Source organism: Balaenoptera acutorostrata, chromosome 3 (genome assembly GCF_949987535.1).
Source record: "Balaenoptera acutorostrata chromosome 3, mBalAcu1.1, whole genome shotgun sequence".
In the NCBI taxonomy this organism is placed as follows: domain Eukaryota; kingdom Metazoa; phylum Chordata; class Mammalia; order Artiodactyla; family Balaenopteridae; genus Balaenoptera; species Balaenoptera acutorostrata.
The window spans coordinates 59,944,869-59,963,864 of NC_080066.1; the positions used below are offsets into that span (position 1 = coordinate 59,944,869).

The following is an 18,996-nucleotide window of genomic DNA, read 5'->3' on the forward strand; positions in this document are numbered from 1 at the left end:
CACAAAGCAAAGACTCCTAGAAAATTGCCATCTCCCATCACTTGCCATTTTTATTTGAAGTACCACGAGTTTGACTTTGGGCACACTTCTCCTGTTAGGACTTCAGTTACTCCAGCTATAAAATGAAGGGGTGGAAGGGATAGTCTCTAAGTCCCAGCTCTGATGATAGGTGGTTTTCCATGTTTCTACTAAGGAGATGAGAGGAAGGAAGAATACTGCCCATTCCTCGGCCAGAGGAACTTCATGGTGTCAGGTTGGGGGCAAAGCTGGGAGTTAGACTTCTACCAACAGGGGTGTCGTGTCCCTGCAGCATATGAATGTTGGCTCCCAGACTTGGTCCCTGACCTACAGGAGCCCACAGTCTAAAGAGGAGGGTGAAGGAGAGAGGCACGTACATGGCCTGTATACAGGAGAGGTATCTGTGAGCATGGCAGGCAAGGGGGTCATGAGGTGGAGGCACAGAGCTGTGGGAGCCTGGTCTTTTAGGGGAACATGGTTTCACGTTTTTAAAAGTGAGAACTAACATTTACTGAGCAATTAGTATGTGCCAGGTGCTGTTCCAATTGAGTTACACGTGTTAACTCATTTACTTATCTCAACAATCTTATAAAGTAGGTACTAAATTAGAATCCCCCATTTAATTGGAAATGGAAGGACAAAGAGATGAAGTAACTTGCTGAAGGTTATACAGCTTGTAATTGGAATAGTTGGGATTCAAATCCAGGCAATCTGATTCCAGATTTCATGTTCTGAACCACCGTATGCTCTGCCTAAAATTGGGTGAGGCTCTCTGAAGCTCCTTATCCCTCTCCACACACTTCAGCAACGTGGGTTTTCTTAGGAGCAACTGACTCAGAAAGGCAGAGCATTGTGGCTGAGACACTAGTTTAATGCACATGTATTTTTAAATTCTTCAAATCAGCATACTCCTGACATATCATCATAGTATCCAACATATAACAAAAAATGATCAGACATCTGAAAAAGCAGGAAATGTGAGCCAAAATCAAGGGGAAAAAAACAGCCAATAGAAACATACTCAGGTATGACACAGATGTTAGAATAAATATACAAAGACTTTAAAACAGCTACTAACACGTTTGATAATTTAAAGAAAAAATGATAACTGATGAACAGATGCAGAATCGCAACATAAAAATAGTATAAGAAAAGTACAATCTCTGAAATGAAAAATTCACCAGATGAGCTTAACAGCAGATGGGAAACTACCCCCCCCCAAAAAAAGTTCATACACATGAAGACAGAATAATAGAATTATTTAATCCAAATACTAGAGAGAAAAAAGATTTTTTAATTGAGCAGAATGAAACATTGTTAAAAGAAATAACAAAGAGCTAAGCAAATGCAAAGGCATCTCAAGATCAAGAGACTTAATATTGTGAAAGTGGCAATAATAATATTGTTAAGATAGCCAAATTGGGTATTCCCTGGTGGTGCAGTCGTTGGGAATCTGCCTGCCAATGCAGGGGATGCGGGTTTGAACTCTGGTCCGGGAGGATCCCACATGCCGCGGAGCAGCTAAACCCATGCGCCACAACTACTGAGCCTGTGCTCTAGAGCCCGCGAACCACAACTACTGAGCCTACACACCGCAACTACTGAAGCCCACGTGCCTAGAGACCGTGCTTTGCAACAAGAGAAGACACTGCAATGAGAGGCTCATGAACTGCAATGAAGAGTAGCCCCCGCTCACCGCAACTGGAGAAGGCCCACGCACAGCAAAGAAGACCCAACACAGCCAGTGATAAATAAATAAAATAAATAAATTTTAAAAAAAAACTTAAAAAAAAAAAGATAGCCAAATTGATCTACAGGTCAACATAATCTCTATCAAAATCCTAGCTGGCATTTGGCAGAAATTAACTGGTCTAAAATTACTATGAAACTTCAAAAGACCCAGGATAGACAAAACAATCTTGAAAAAGACCAAAGTTGGAGGATCACACTTCTTGATTTCAAAACATACTATAAACCTACACTACAGTAATCAGGACAAAGTGATACTGGCATAGGATAGACATATAGATGAATGGAATAGAATATAGAATTCAGAAATCCACCTTCACATTTATAGTCAATTGATTTTCAACAAGGGTGCCATGACAATTCAATGCAGAAAGTATACTTTTCAACAAATGGTACAAATCAACAAATGGTGCTGGGACAACTCAGTATCCACATGCAAAAGAATAAAGTTGGACCCTTTCCTCATACCATACACAAAAAATTAATTCAAAATGTATCAAAGACCAAAATATAAGAGCTTAAACTGTAAAAATATTAGAAGAAAATCTATGTGGACTTAAGTTGTTATTTTTTTGTTTTTTGGCTTTTTTCTGGCCACGCCACATGGCTTGTGGGATCTTAGTTGCCTGACCAGGTATGGAACCCACACCCTGGGTAGTGAAAGCACGGAGGTGGACTTCAGTTAGGTAAAGCCTTCTTAGCTATGACACCAAAAGTACAAGCAACAAAACAAAAACAGGTAAATTGGACTACATCAAGATTAAACCTCTTTGTGCTTCAAAGGACACCATCAAGAAGGTGAAAAGATAACCCACAGAATGGAAGGAAATATTTGCAAATCATTTATCTGATAAGAGAATTGTATAGAATATATAAAGAACTCTAACAATTCAACAACAACAAGAAAGGAAAGAAAGAAGAAAAATAACCCAATTAAAACTGGGCAAGGATTTGAATAGACATTTCCCCAAAGAAGATATACAAATGGACAACAAGCACATTAAAGGATGTTCAACATCATCAGCTACCAGGAAGTGCAAATCAAAACCAGAATAAGATAACACTTCATACCCACTGGAATGGCTGTTTATAAAATACAGATACTAACAGTGTTGGTGAGGATGTGGAGAAATTGGAACTCTTGTACACTGCTGGTGGTAATGCAGCTGCTTTGGGAAACAGTCTGCTAGTTCCTCAAAAGGTTATACATAGAGTTATTATATGACCAAACAATTCCACTTCTAGCTTTATACCCAAAAGAAATTAAAACATATGTCCATACAAAAACTTGTACATAAATGTTCACTGGAGCATTATTCATAATAGCCAGAAAATGAAAACTCAAATGTCCATCAACTGATGACTGGGTAAACAAAATGTGGCATGTCCATACACTGGAACATTATTTGGCCATAAAAGGAATGAAGTACTGATACATGATATGACACGGATGAATCATGAAAATATCATGCTAAGTGAAAGAAGCCATTCACAATAGACGATATATTATATCAGTTCATTTAAGTGAGAGGTCTAGAATAAGCAAATCTATAGAGACAAAAAGCAGATTAGTGGTTGCCTAGGGCTGGAGGCTTGAGGGGAAATGGAGAGTGACTGCTAATGGGTCTAGGGTTTCTTTTGGGGTAATGAAAATATTTTAAAATGGACTGTGGGGAATTCCCTGGAGGTCCAGTGATTAAGACTCCGTGCTTCCACTGCAAGGGACACGGGTTCATCCCTGGTCAGGGAACTAAGATCCCACATGCCGCACAGCACAGCCACAAAAAATAATAATAAAATAAAATGGACTGTGGTGATGTTTGCACAACTCTGGGAATATACTAAAAACCACTGGATTTTATACTTTAAATGGGTAAATTTTATGGCATGTAATTTATATCTCAATAAAGCTGTTATATTAAAAAAAATGAACAGATCCTCAGTTACCTGTGAGACAACATCAAATATCTTTCAAAAAACATCTTTCAAAATGAAAGCAAATATAAAATGGATAACCAACAAGCACCTACTGTATAGCACAGGGAACTATACTCAATATCTTACAATAACCTATAATGGAAAAGAATCTAAAATAATCTATCTATATATATATATTCTTTTATATATATATATGACTGAATCACTTTGCTGGACACCTGAAACTAACACAACATTGTAAATCAACTGTATTTCAATTAAAAACAAAGTGAAATAATGACATTTCATTTAAATGCAGGATGGGAGGGTTTTTCACCAGCGCACTTCTGTGATGGTTTGAAATCGTGTCTGCAAATTCTTTACACTCTTCCCATCAATAGGCTGAGTTTTATTCTCTTCTCCTTGAATATGGGATGGCCTTAATGACCAGCTTCTAACAAATACAATGTAGTAGAAGTGACACTATGTAATTTCCAAGGCTAGATCATAAAAGGTGATACGGTTTTCAGCTGACTCTCTCAGGATACACGCTTTTTGGATCCCTGACCCACCATGTCAGAAATCTGGATACCCTGAAGCCACCATGAAGGAGACCATGTGAAGAAGCCACATAAAAATATAGAGAGAGAGATACTGAGGCTCCCCAGCTGTTCCCAATCCCAACTTATTGAGTCTTACCACCTCAGGCATCAGACATATGAGTAAAGAAGACTTTGAGACGGCCCTGGGCCCAGCCACAAGCTGTCATGTCAAGAAGACACTTAAGCAGCCTATAGAGAGGTCCACTGGCAAAACTAAATTCTCTGGGCAACACCAATGTAGTAAGTTGAAAAATGCCCCACCCACCCCCGCAAATATTCATCTCCTAATCTCTGGAAACTGAATATTACCTTACATGCCTTTACATGCCTCCCCTCCCCGCCCCCTAAAAAAGGATTTTGCAGATGTGATTAAATTAAGGATTTTGAGACAGGGACATTATCCTGGATTATCCAGGTGGGCATTAAATGCACTCACTTGTATCCTTACATGAGGGAGGCAGAGGGAGATTTGACACACACACAGAAGAGAAGGCAATGTGACCACAGAGGCAGAGATTGGAGTGGTGCGACCACAAGCCAAGGGTGGATGTGGGTAGCCTCCAGGAGATGGAAGAGGCCAAGAACAGATTCTCTCCTAGAGCCTCTGGAGGGAGCACAGCCCTGCTGACACCTTGATTTTAGCCCTGTGAAACTGATTTCAGACTTCTGGCCTCCAGAACTGTGAAAGAATAAATTTCTGTCTTAAACCACCAAGCTTGTGGTAATTTGTTAGTGGCAACAGGAAACTAACACAGCCAATGAGGAACAGAGGTCTACCAACGACCTTATAAGTGAGCTTGAAAGAGGGTCTTCCAATTCCAGATGAGTATTACCCTGGCTGACATCTTGGCTGTAACCTCATGAGAGACCCTGAGCCGGAACCACTTAACTAAGTTGCTCCTGAATTACTGACCCGTAGAAACCATGAGAGATAATAAATGATTGTTGTTGGTTTGAGGCACCACAGTTTTGAGTGATTTGTTAAGCATCAAGAGATTAACTAGGACACTTTCACTACAAGAAATGCTATAGGGATTTATTCAGGCTGATAGGAATTACACCAGATGAAAACATGGATCTACAAGAAGGAATGAAGATCAGTGGAAATGCTAAATATATTAGAAACAAGACAAGGATGCCCACTCTTACTACCTCTATTCAGCATTATGTTGGAGGTCCTAGCCTGTGCCATAAGGCAAAAAAAAATATTAAAAGGCAAAATGATTGGAAGTAAAACTATCTTTTAAAATAGATAACAAAATTATATATATAAAAAATCCTAGGGGATCTATAAAAAGAAACACTAGAACTAATAATTAATTTAGTAATATCACAGGATACAAGGTCAATTTTTTTTAAATCAATTGTATTTTTATATAAATAACAAATGATTAGAAAATTAATTTTAAAATACAATTTACATAGTATCAAAACCCATACAATTCTTAGGAATATAGGAAAACATGTGTAAGACATCTACAACTGAAAACTACAAATCATAGTTGAGAGAAATCAAATACCTAAGTAAATGGAAATACATACCATGTTCATTGATCAGGATATTCTCCCCAACTTGAAATATAGATTCAGTTCATTCTCAGTCAGAATTCCAGCAGTCTTTTTGTTGTGACTGACAAGATAATTCTAAATTTTGCATGGAAATAAAAAGGAACTATTGTGTTAGTAACCTATTACTCCATAACAAGTATCCCAAAACGTAGTGGCTTAAAAAACAAACATTTATTATCTTACAGTTTCTGTGGGTTAGACATCTAGGTGTGGCTTAACTGAGTGCCTCTGGCTCAAAATCTCTTGTGATGTTGTCATCAAACTGTCAGCCAGGGCTGTGTTCTCATCTGAAGGTTCAACTGGGAGAGGATCTGCTTCCAAGCTCACTCCTGGGGTTGTTGGCAGAATTAAGTTCCTTGCAGGTTGTTGGGCTGAGGGTCTCAAATCCTTACTGGTTGTTGACCAGAGGGTTCCCTCAGGCCCTTGCCACCTGGGCCTCTCCCTCAGAACAAGCAAGGAAGAAAATGAGGGAGAGCAGTAAAAATGAAGTCATGGTCTTTGTGTAACCAAATCTCTGAAGTGAAATTCCATCACTTTTGCCATATTCTACTTCTTAGAAATGAGTTACTAGGTTGGCCCACATTCAAGGGTAAGGGATTACACAAGAATCCAGAAGGTAAGAATCATTGAGGAGCATCTTAGAGGCTGCCTATTGCACCCAGGATAGCCAAAACAATCTTGAAAAAAAAAAAAGAACAAAGTTGGAGGACCAACACTACCTGATTCAAGACTTAATATAAAGATATAGTAATGAAGACAGTGTGTGTTGACATAAGTATAGAAAAATAGTTCAATGGAAGGAAATCCAGAAATAGGTCCATACATATGGACAGTTGACTTTTTTTTTTTTTAAACAAAGGAGCCACAGCAATTTAATACTGGAAAAAAATCATTTTCAATAAATGGCACTTGAATAACTGGATAAAAATGTGGGAAAAAAGAAAATATTAATTTGAAGTGGATCATAGGCCTAAATGTAAAGGCTAAAGCTTCTAGTAGAACACATAGAAAAAAGTATCTTTATGACCTTAGTACAGGCCAAGATTTCTTAGAGAGGATGCAAAAGCACTAACCATAAAAGAAATACTTAGATAAATTAGATTTATCAAATAAAATGATGTTTACTCATCAAAAGACACCATTAAGGAAATGAAGATAAGCCACAAACTGGGAGATAATATTTTCCATACAAGTATCTAGTTAGGGACTGATATCCAGAATATACAGAGAAATCTCTGCAAATCAATAATAAAAGGATTAAGAACACAATTATAAAATGGTCTAAAGATCTGGACAGACACTTCACAAAAGAAGATATAGAAATGGCCAGTAAGCACATGAAAATAAGCTCAACATCATTATCAGGGAAATTAAAACCACAATGAGATACCACTATTTGCCCGCCAGAATAGCTAAAATTAAAAAGACTAACAATATTTAGTGTTGACAAAGATTTGGAGCAACAGAAACTGCTCTCGGTGATGGCATGACCACTTTGGAAAACTTCTGGTGGCTTCTTTAAACATATACCTATCTTTTGATACAACAGTTGTATTTCTAGGGTCTTCTCCAAGGAAATGAATATATATGTCCACAAAAAACCTTATACAAGAAAGTTTGTAGCAGCTTTATTAATAAAATCCCCAAACTGGAAACAACTCAAATGCCCTCAACAGGAGAATGGACAAACAAATCGTTGTCTAGCCACACGGTGGCATTCTACTCAACAGTACAAAAGAATGAACTACTGAAACACTTCACAACATGGAGGAATCGTGCAAACATCATGATGAGTGAAAGGAGCCAGACACAGAAAAGTACATACTGTGTGATTCCATTTATACGATGTTCAAGAATGGCCAGAAAACAGTGGCTGTTCAAAACTGGTTTGCTTAAGGACAAATGGGGGTGAGAGTTGACTAGAAGGGAGCAGAGAGGACATTCTGGGCTGATAAAAATGTTCTATATTTCTACTGAGTTGTTGATTACAGGGGTATATACTTTTTGTCAAAAGTCATCAAATTATACTCATATCTGCATATTTCACTATATGAAAATTTTGCTTACACACAACCTATTATATTTTGCAGATGTAAATTCTTATTTTACAGCTGCTTGGGGCTAGAGTCCAAGCTAGGTCCTAGATGTCCTTCACATGGTTGCAACCTTTGCAGTTTCCAAAGCACCTTTCCAGCCCTGACTTTAAATGTTCCTCACAGGCTCCTTTGCAAGGAGCCAGGGCTGCCTGGGGAGGAGGGCTAGAGCCAGGACCCAGGGGGCACTCATAGAACCCAGGGTGATATAGGACTTTCTCCCACTACCATTGCCCATGTCTTTTGCAGGACAAAGAGATAAGTAGTGAGTTCCTCATCCCTGGAGGTATTCAAGTCAGGGTAGGTTGACAATATGTGAATGTTGTGACAGAGTGCGTTAGACTCAGTGACCTAAAAAAACCCCACTGGCCTGAGAGTCTACCATTCAGGGACTTGCCTAGGGACAGAGTGAGTCAGCTTCCGGCCCAGTGTTCTGATTCCAGGCCAGCTTGGGCTCTACTGACCCCAGCCAGTGACTCTTCAGCCCCTGCAGGAACTCATTGCTGGCCTGGTCTCACCTGCATCGTGAAGGCATCCAGACCTGTATTCAGATGTCTAGGACCGGGACTTCCCTGGTGGTCCAGTGGTTAAGAATCCACCTTCCAATGCAGGGGACACGGGTTCTATTCCTGGTTGGGGAACTAAGTTCCCACATGCCACAGGGCAACTAAGCCCAGGCGCCGCAACTACTGAGCCCACATGCTCTGGAGCCCATGTGCCACGACTAGAGAGAAGCCCGCCCACGCACTCCGGAGCCAGCCAACCACAGCTAGAGAGCATGCACACCACAACTACTGAGCTCGCACGCTCAGCACTACAACTAGAGAGAAGCCCACGCACCGCAACACAGAGTCGCTACAAAAGATCCCACGTGCCACAGAGAAGATCCCGCATGCCGCAGCTAAGACCCAATGCAGCCAAATAAATAAAATAAAATAAATAAATAATAGTTTAAAAAAAAAAAAAAAAAGAGGTCTACGCCCAGGGTTACTTTGCCCCAGGGATTCTGATTTCTGGGATGTGCCCTGCCCTTTATCCTGGGACTCTTGACCTTGCCTTCCTGTGGTACTTATAATATACTCCCACGTCCTCTGTCCTGTGCCGACTGGTCTTCTAGTTTCTCAAATGCTACAAGCTCCTTCCCACCTCAGGGCCTTTGCACGTGCTATGCCCTTTTCTTAGAAAGATCTTTCCCTACCAACTCCTACTCCTCTTTCAGGTCTCAGCTTAAAAGTTACTTTTCCCAAGGAAAACTTCACCAACCTCCGAGTCAGACCTTAAGAAATTAAATATTTTCCATTTTAATAATTTTTAAGTATGCAATTCAGTGGCAATGACCACATTCCCTCCTTTTTCCCCTTAATTCTTTCATTGCACCTTTTGCACTTATAGTTTAATAAGTAATTGTATAATTATTGGGACTTCCCTGGTGGTGCAGTGGTTAGGAATCTGCCTGCCAATGCAGGGGACACGGGTTCAAGCCCTGGTCTGGGAAGATCCCACATGCCGCAGACCAACTAAGCCCATGCGCCACAACTACTGAGCCTGCGCTCTAGAGCCTGCAAGCCACAACTACTGAGCCTGCATGCCACAACTACTGAAGCCCGCACGCCTAGAGCCCATGCTCTGCAACAAGAGAAGCCACCTCAATGAGAAGCCCGCGCACCACAACGAAGAGTAGCCCCCGCTCGATGCAACTAGAGAAAGCCCGCACGCAGCAATGAAGAATCAAAGCAGCCAAAAATAAAAAAATTTAGAAAAAAAAAAAAAAAGGTAATTATATAATTATTTGTTCATGTCTGTCTTCTGCTGCAAGTATGTTAATTCCTTAAATTAGGGGTTTGTTTTGTTTTCTGTGATATTCTCAGCATAGTACCTGACATATTCAACAATAAATAATTTTGAATAGATGAATGTATACTTATGAAAACAGATAGATAATAAAGATACCAAAATAAGAGGGAAAAGGCAACTCTACGATAACCATTTCTCATATTATGGGGAAGTGAGGGGGAGGAAGTTGGGAAAACTAGAAGGCCCTGGATATTCCATATTCTTAAGGATGCCTGTATCATTTCCATAGCATTTGCATTAGGTTTGTTCCTCCCAGGCTTGCACACCCCAGAGATGGGGAGCTCACTCCCTATCATCCTTGGAAAGCTTTATCAGTGAGAACAGCCTTCTTCACTGGGCTTGCGGCAGCCTCCTGTGCCTGCCCCACAGTCCTGGCTCTGAGGGAACTCCTCTCGGCACCCAGTCTTTGAGCAGGCAGGGCTGGGAGAGGCAGCTGGGAGCCCAGTGGGAATATGGTCAGTTCAGAGTTCACCATCCTTCCCTGGGCCAGGCTTGACTCTGCAGGCTCCCTTCTCCTGGCGTCTGCCTCCCAACTCCAGCCTGTATTCACTGCTGCCAGAGCCACCTCCCCAAACTAGGCTCTCCTTCTGCTTCTGCTGCTTCCACGCCTGCCAGGGCTCCTCTCTGCCTCTTCCTCTGGCTCTGGCAGCCCTCATGCCTGGCTGCCCCTAGTCTGGCCACACCAGCCTATCCAGACCTAGGAGTTAGCCTAGGAGTTAACCCGACTGGTCTGACGGCCACCTGTAACTCTTCCACAACCACAACTTCAGTCCACAGGATGCCCCTGCCTGCCACTAGGGCATCCACGACCCTTCAAACCCAGGATGAACTGTCCCCTTCTCTGGTTCTTCTGAAGCCCTTCCTCCAACCTGGGCTTCTTCAGGCTCAGGGAGGCTGGTGTCCCTCCTGCACCGAGAGTTTAACAGGGCTACTCCAATGGGTACTCCTGATGGATGGCATGGTCTACAGCCGCAGCCTCAAAGGACACAGAGCACAAGCTGCCAGATCAGCACCTGACCCGTCTTGGCTCCAGCCCAGCAGACCCAGCCTCTCTTGGCCCTGGTCCGGCTCCTTCCCTCAAACCCTGCAAGCGGTGTGGCACAAAAGGGAATTCATGTGGGTCAGCCTGGTGTGCAAACCCTCCTCTGCCCAGTCTCCACCTCCCTGATCTCCGGCCTCCCCTCTGCAACCCTGGGAAGGGGAAGGGGGTAAGATAAGGCCCCTCTCAGGCTGTTGGAGGAATGTAGGCCCACCCTCCCCCAGGAGCAGCAGCCAGCCCGTGGCCACAAGGCCAGGACAGATAGGCAAGCCTGAGACAGAGCCCTTTGCTGCTGGGGCCGGCCTGGAGGGACAACACAGCAGCTGTAATGGCCTCTGACTTGAGAACAATGTTAAACAAGGGTTCAGAGTTCTCTCCTCACGACTACTCTGCAAGGCCGACAGAGCAGGCATTATCATCCCCATTTGACAGATGGAGAAACTGAGGCTCAGAGAGGGTGACTTGCCCAGAATCAGAGTAGGTCCGGAGCAGAGCTGGATGGGAACCCAAGGCATGAGCATCCGCAGCCTGCTAAGAGAACTCCCAGGCATTGCTAGGAGGTTCACTATGCCTGTGAGGGGTGGCCCTTGTGCCTTTGACAGCATTTCATACACACCAGCTGATACAATCTGTCCAGATTTTCTGCAGGGTTAATAGTGGTCAGGCGTTTTGTCTTCATTTGTACAGACGGTGATACTAAGGCTCAGAGAAGCTCAACAACTTACCCGAAGTCGCTAAGCAAGAAAGCAGGGGGACTGACTCTGAGTTTTCAGCCCTCTCTTCCCCCACAGGGCTCCTTACCTACCTACCCTTCCCGGCCCTGCCCCAGCCTGGGGCTCTCTGCTGCTTCCCTTTTATGGAGTCTGCAAAGCAGGTCCAGGCCTCTGTGAGCCCATTCCCCAGGGTGAGGGAATTCCAGCCAGCCCACCTTGAGGGCCCCACTGACCCTCTGCGTGTGGCCTATGTCCAGGAAGGGGGCTGGACCTCATGCTCTTGGAGGTCTTGCAGGTAAGGAGCCCCTGCTTCTGGAAGGACAGGAGTCCATTCTCCGTTCTCTGCAGACCCAGGGCAGGGCCCAGGCCTCCAGCCCTGGGAGGGGCCTCTGCCTGTGAGGCACTTTCACATTTATTCCATTTGCTCCATCTTTCCTTCCTTGTAACCCCTCACTGAGAACAATGGTCATTCACTCTGTAGCTCAAACCCTGGCAACTTCTCCCCATAGGGTTCAGCCCCTGGCATTTCTCCCTTGTCCTTCTCTCCTTCCGCACTCCAGCCACCCAGGCCTCTCCCTTCCCTGAGTTCCCCGTCTTCCTTCGCATATTCTCCCCATGGCAACGCTGGTCCCTCCTCCCGCATGGCCCTTCCTTTCCGACTGTTAGTGCCCTCCTGACCATCCAAGGCCTGTCTCAAGAGTCTCCCGTTAGAAGCTTCCCTCCTCCTCTTGGCCTGTGTTCCTCCTGGGCACAGACCACAGGCATCTGGACCCTGGGGTTCCATGTGTCTGCCTTCTCCCTGCCTCCTGGTTGGGGACTCCTCGGGCCAGGACTGGGTCCCAACTTCTCAGGATGCTCCCACTCCCTGGATGGACAGGGCCTGGGCCAGAGTGGGCACTAGTGAATGGCTGACAAATGGAACCCGCTTCCTCTGAATCGCAGATTAGCAGAACGCATACAGCAGGAGGGCTTTGGGGGAAATTCAACCACTACATTCATGTACAGACAGGGAAGCTGCAGCCCAGAGAGGGGCAGGGACCCACCAAGGTCACACAGCAAGCTGAAGCCGGATCCTCTGGCTCTCCCCTGTCCTTGTCTGTCATTGACCCCACATGCCAAAGGCCCCCTTGAGGAGACAGGGGAATATTCCTATTGACTGAAAACTTCCTCCATCCACCTGCTGCCCCCTACTCATGCCCTCATTCCTCAGTTGAGCCCCTCTTGGCCACACAGGGGAGTAGACAGTTCCAAGTGACACATGTCCCAGTCCAGGGCTTATTCCATTTAGAGACCATCCAGACCCTTCCCTTCATTTCCCAGATGAAGAGACTGAGGCTCAGAGAGTGAGGCAGCTTGCCCAGGTTCACACAGCAGAGTCAAGTCCAGAGCTCGGCCAGAGGCTCCGTGGACAGAGACCGATCTCCGACTTACCTGGTTCCCAAGTGTTCTTGGGTGGTTCCCAGGCTTGCATCCAGCCGGCTCTCCTGCGGGGCCACTCTGCTGTCCGGCATGCTGGGGTCCTGGGGGGGACAGCTGCGTCCGGCTCCAGAAGTGCACGGCACCCACCGCGGGCATCTGCCGGAGAGAGAGCCGTCTCCCACTGCACGAGAGGTTGGCCTTGACTGGGTGGGGGGGTTGGCTGGGGAGGCGGTGACTGGAGTGGCCCAAAGAGACCCATTTCCTCTCTATTTTTAGAAGCTCAAAACACCCCTCAGTGGTGAAGTTGCTCAGGATTAAAACTTCCCTTTTCTTTGTGATTTTGTTTCACTCAAGACGAGGAGAATTTCAATGAAGCCAGTGTTCTTTTTCATGCAAATCCCCTCTGGTTCTCCCAGGAAGTCTGGCCAATGGGCTCAGGGCTTCTGGGCCCCCAGAAAACCTCCTCACTGGCTTTAAAAGGCCACGTCGGAGCCCAAGGGGTTCTCAGCACCAATCTGGATTCAGATCCTGCAGTGGCTGCTAACCTCGACTGTCCACACCCTGCAACCTTGCCTCACCGTCGGCTGGACGCAGCCCCAGGGAGGGGTTTCACCTGCACAACCCACCTCTCCCAGGCCCTGCACTGGAGGCTGGAGATCCGAGGAGGACCTGTGGCTCCTGCCCTCAGGGAACCCCAGTCCAGGGGAAGGAAAGACATTTCCAACACTGAGGACTATGAAATAGTTGACAGAAGCATTTGCACTGAAGCAGACGTGACAGAGGACCTAGGAACGTGACCACCCAGGGGCACCAAAATAAAAGCGTGGATCTGTTCCATCAGCTAAAGGAAAGAAGAGTATTGATGGTGGGTTTGCAGGCATCTGTAAACAGATGTGGAAAATTCACGTAGGGCAGGGCGGGTGGTGGGGGGCTTTCTCTGAGTACCAGAAATCTCCCCCTTAGACTGTGTATTAGTTCCCTGCAGGAACAAAGTACCACGAACTGGGTGGCTTAAAACAGAAATGTATTCTCTGACAGTTCTAGAGGCCAGAAGTCTGAAATCAAGGGGTCATTAGGCCCATGCTCTCTCTAAAGGCTCTAGGGAAGAATCCTTCTTTGCCTCTTCTAGCTTCTGGTGGTTCCCAGCAATCCTTAGGTTCCTTGGCTGGTAGATGTGTCCCTCCAATCTCTGCCTCTGTCTCCACATGGCTGTCTGCCCTCTGTGTCTATGTCCCTATTTTCTCTTAAGGACAACAGTCATTGGACTAGGGCCTACCCTAATCCAGTATGATATCATCTTAACTAATTATATCTGTAAAGAGCCTATTTTCAAACAAGGTCACGCTCCAAGGCTCTGGGTGTGCATGACTTTTGGGGGCACATGATCCAACTGAGTATAGCCTGAATACAGGAGGCATTGGTGGAGATTCTACGAGATGTCCCCAAAAGGGGTCAGCAGGTTCAGCTGGGTCACAGGTCTTAACTGGTGGAGGCAGGTGGCTGAGAAAGAGCTTGCCTGAATCCATGAAAATTCAGAGCATGGACCCTAGGGTGTTGCCTCCCAATACATTGAAGGCACATTAGACAGGAGGCCTGGAGTCTGGCTTTGACGCCCGAATCTTCCACTGACCCCTTCTCCCCATGACCTTGGGCAGGTCTCTGCCCCTCTCTGGGCCTTAATTTAACTGTTTGGATCATGAGGGTGTTGGCTTGGAGTCTGGCCACGGTGGCTGCCAGCTCCAGCTGGACATGAGAAGGTGATGGGGAGAGCCGTGCTCATGGGCTGATTGAATGTGCCCAGTGGGACATCATTGTGAGTGATAAGTGGTGAGGCCCCACCCAAGGGGAAACAGAATCAGAGAAAAAAATGACATCAAATTCTTAACTTTTAAGTTCAAAAGCTTTGGTTAAGATGAAAGCCTGGAAAGGTTTGGAAAGATGTATAATGAGGCAGAGCAAGTTTCCCCTCTCCCAACCCCAATCCTCAGATTCTTAGGGATCCTGAGAGCTGGAAAAGGGAGAGAGTTCAAAAAGGAGGCCAGGAGCTGGCGGGGGGTTGGGGGGTGGCTTGGAGAGGGGCTCCTGAGCCCTAAGGAGGGAAGAGGGTAGTGGGGCCTGAGGCTTCCCAAGAAAGTAACAAGGCCCTACAGTATGCAGTGCAGGCCACAGAGAAGGAGATGGTTCCGAGGCACCAGGGCCAAGAGGGCCTGGGCAGTCCCACGCCTCAGTGCAGGCAGTGGACCAAGGGTCCACGTGAGGAGAGGGTAGGGTTGGCAGGCTGGCAACAGAGGCTGATGGGAGCATGGGTATTCAGTGGTCCTTGCGTGCAGGGTTGACCCCACCTGAGGACCAGGACCACAAGTACGTCTCATACATAGGGTTGATCCTGGGACATGGTGCTGAGGGGAAGGACAGGGAACCACTGAGTCTGATTTAGCTGAGCTTTAAAAATACTTAACTAACTTGATTTGGAAAAGTGTCTATAACCATGTGCTGGTTATTCTGCCTTTCCCCCCCAGATTCCCTCTCCACTGGCTTGGTCCCCCAAAGCTCACCTGTGTGGGTATCACCAGGGCCCCTGGCTTCTGGCTGAGTTAGGCCAATACAGATGGCAGCTGGAGAACAGAGGACAGACAGAAAGAGGTTGGGAGCTTGATTCCTCTCACTCCCTCCCTGATGGCTGCCCTTGGGGTAGCAGCTTCATCCTTGTCCTGACAGCTGAAGGTCCTATCCGACATCCCGCCCAGACTGCTTGGGGCCACAGGAGTGGTCCAGCTCCCTGCTGTTGCTTCACCATCCTTTGTGTCTCCCTTAACCCTGCCCTCCCCTCTCTAACTGCCCCTCTGAGCGGGCCATCTCTTTTGTCGGGACCCTTGCTGATATAGCAGGAACATGTAAAATGTATGAAGGGGTATGATTGTTTAAAGGGTACAGGGTTTCCTCTTTGGGGTGATGGAATGTTTTGGAAGTAGATAGAGTTGGTGGATGCACAACACTGTGGATGTACTAAATGCCACTGAATTGTGCACTTTAAAATTGTAATGTTATGCGAATTTCACCTCCATAAAATTTTTTTCTTAAAAACTACAGAGAACTTCAGTGAAAAGTAAATTTTTCTCCCCCTCTTCTCTCTCCTTCCCTCACCCATTTCTTCTCCCAGAGCCAGCACTGTTAAAAGTTGCTTTTGCATCATTCTAGAAATATTCTGGATATATACAAATGGTAACACGGTATACACAATTTTATACCTGTTTCTCATACTTGACAGAGTTGCTGGAGAGCTTTTCCTATTGTTGTGCTGAGAGCTTCCTAGTCCTCTTTTCGGGGTGTACAGCATTCCACGGAAGGGCTGGCCAGGATGCACTCAAACCATCCTGTACAACGAACATCAAGGTTGTTTTCAGTTTTTTGCTGAAACAAACAGCCTTATTCCTGCACCATATGCACTCGAGTTAGTCTAGCTCTAGGATAAATTCCTAGAAGTGGAACTGCCGGGACTTAATTTAAACTTGAAAATGATAATTAATGTGTCCATTTCACAGAAACTATTCTGCCATAGGAGGAAGGGAGGAGAGATTTTAAAAATTCATGGAGTTACAGAAAAATAAAGTTGCAGTTTTGCCCACGTGAGTTTGTTGACTGGGAAGATCTGTTCCTGCAGTGTGCGTGAGGTCAAAATGTTCTCTGCACCAGACGGAGGGCTCTCCTCTTGCTCCGGCTGCTGTGGGTAGAGTGGGGAGGGGTTGCTGGCTGGGAAAAGGCCTCTCTAGGATGCTCGGGGGCATAGTGCATTGCGGCAAGGAGGGCCCAGCCACGCAGGGCCCTCCAGAGAGACAGCCACAGATGGTATAGGTCAGCGGTCCCCAACATTTTTGGTGCCAGGGACCGGTTTCGTGGAAGACAATATTTCCATGGATGGGGGCGTGGGGGGGCGTTTCAGGCAGTAATGCAAGCGCTGGGGAAGCGGCAGATGAAGCGTCATTTGCTTGCCCGCCGCTCACTGCCTGCTGCGAGGCCCGGTTCCTAACAGGCCGCGGACTGGCTGGTATAGGTGTTCTTACCTGGACTCGGGGAAACCCCTGAAGTCACAGGCAACGTTGTGTGTGTGTGTGTGTGTGTGTGTGTATGTGTGTCCACTTGTTTGCATTTTCCTGGGAGGGGGCTCCAACTCTTTGTAGATCCTTGAGCTCTGTATCTAACAGTGAGGAGCCACAGGAAGTGGGAAACCCCAAGCTTTGGATTGACACAGACCTGGGTTCAAATCCTGCTTCTTCTGCTTGTGAGCTGAGTGACCTTGGGCAAAGGGCCCCATCCCTCTGAGTCTGAGCTTTGTCATAGTGAGGGGGGCTAGTAATCACTGCTTCTTGGAGTTGTAGGCTATGGAATGAACTAGAAGATTGGGGAGAAGGGGCCAGTCGGGGCTTCCTTGTGGCACTGCTGTATCTCTGGTAACAACCTGGTTTTCTGTGTACCTCTCTGCCTCCTTCTCTCTGCCCTGTGGGGACCACGTTCCCTCCGCTGGGCCACACTAAGGCAGAAACAAAGGTTCCCAGAAACATCTGACCTAGAACGTGATGATGCAAACACACGCACAGAGTCAATTTTTCCTCCCCCTGAGATTAGATAAAACGGGGCTTGGAAAGGAGAGAGAGGTGAAGTGAGAGTTGAAAGGGACAGTGAAGGGCACGTGGGGAGGGGGAGAGTGAGGACGTGGGAAGGGAGGAGGCTGGAGGGACTCAGGACAGCATGTGCTGAGGGGGGAGCCCCCGCCCCCATCAGATGTGGATGACTGGCCTTCCCGGTCCTGGGCCCCAGCGAGCCACATTGGCCTCCGTGCTCTTCCTCCTGCTCCACAGCCTCTGTGTAGCTGTTCCCTCTGCCTGGGACACACTGTCCCCATACATCCGCAGACTCTCTCTCCACTCCCTCCGTCTTTACTCAGACATCACCTTCTCAGTAAGGCCTTCCCCAACCACTGCAGCTAAAACCACACACCCACCCAGCACTCCCCACCCTCTTTCTGTTTATTGTCCCCACGCTCTCACCATCAGCTAATTCCAGGATACTCTGTGTTATCATCTATCTGTCCATTAAGATGCAGGCTCCTGGAAGGCAGGGATTCTGTTTCTTTAGTTCCTTCCTCAAAAACAGTGCCTGGCATTATTGTATATAAGATAGATAACTAATAAGAACCTATTGTATAGTACAGGGAACTCTACTCAATACTCTGTAATGATTTATATGGGAATAGAATCTAAAAAAGAGTGGATATATGTATAAATGATTCGATTTGCTGTACAGCAGAAACACAACATTGTAAATCAACTACACTCCAATAAAAAAATAATATAACTGCTCAAAAGTGAGTTCCTAAAAAGAAGGCCTATGGGGTCATTTTGGAAAACAAAATGTAACCCTTTGCATTAAAAAAACAAAACAAAACAGTGCCTGGAAGAGAGTAGGTTCTCAATAAATACTGATCAAATGAAGGAATTCTGACCTGTGAGTGTAGATGTGGAACAGCTGTGGACCCCAATGACCGCAGCATAATCAACAGTTCTTGGGCGTCTCCAGGCAAAAAGGGGCCCTCCATGCAACAGGTGGGATGACTGAGATGATGATTCAACCTAAAGATATACTATTTGGTTAATGAGGGGAAAAAAAAAAGGATGATTAGGAATACCAAGATAAACAACTTGCAAAAATAAATCATGGTACAACGATGAACTTGGAACGATTGTAAACAATTAATTGGAAGAAGACAGAGTCTACATGTGGGTTGGGCTGCACCCCGCAGGCCTGCAAGCCTGGTAGTTGCCCAGCCTTGAGACCGAAGAAAGAGCCCAAAGATAGCAACAGAGACAATGATGATCTATTGAACAAGGGATCTTACGTGTCTGAAACAAAGGGTCCTGGGGCGACACCCCTCCGTGCATGGCAGCTGGCAAGACATGGCAGCTGGCAAGACATGGCAGCTGGCAAGCAGGACATGGCAACCATCATCACTACTCAGGGGAGAAACA

The 18,996-nt window shown here is 46.0% G+C and overlaps 1 protein-coding gene across 3 annotated transcripts in view; it reads right to left on the reverse strand.

Moving 5' to 3' along the window:
• The window catches only part of ACSBG1 (acyl-CoA synthetase bubblegum family member 1), a 54,008-nt gene extending 35,455 nt beyond the window's left edge, over window positions 1-18,553 (reverse strand). For 2 of the 3 annotated variants that reach the window (XM_007173445.3, XM_057543162.1), the window contains exon 1: window positions 12,986-13,174. In XM_007173445.3, the coding sequence (XP_007173507.2) occupies window positions 12,986-13,065 (80 nt within the window). In that variant the 5' untranslated portion in view covers window positions 13,066-13,174. Of the gene's footprint in view, window positions 1-12,985; window positions 13,175-15,528; window positions 15,589-16,221; window positions 16,348-18,473 lie in introns of those variants that run through there. The other variant, XM_007173444.3, reaches the window with a different exon arrangement.
• Window positions 18,554-18,996: the final 443 nt, after the last annotated feature.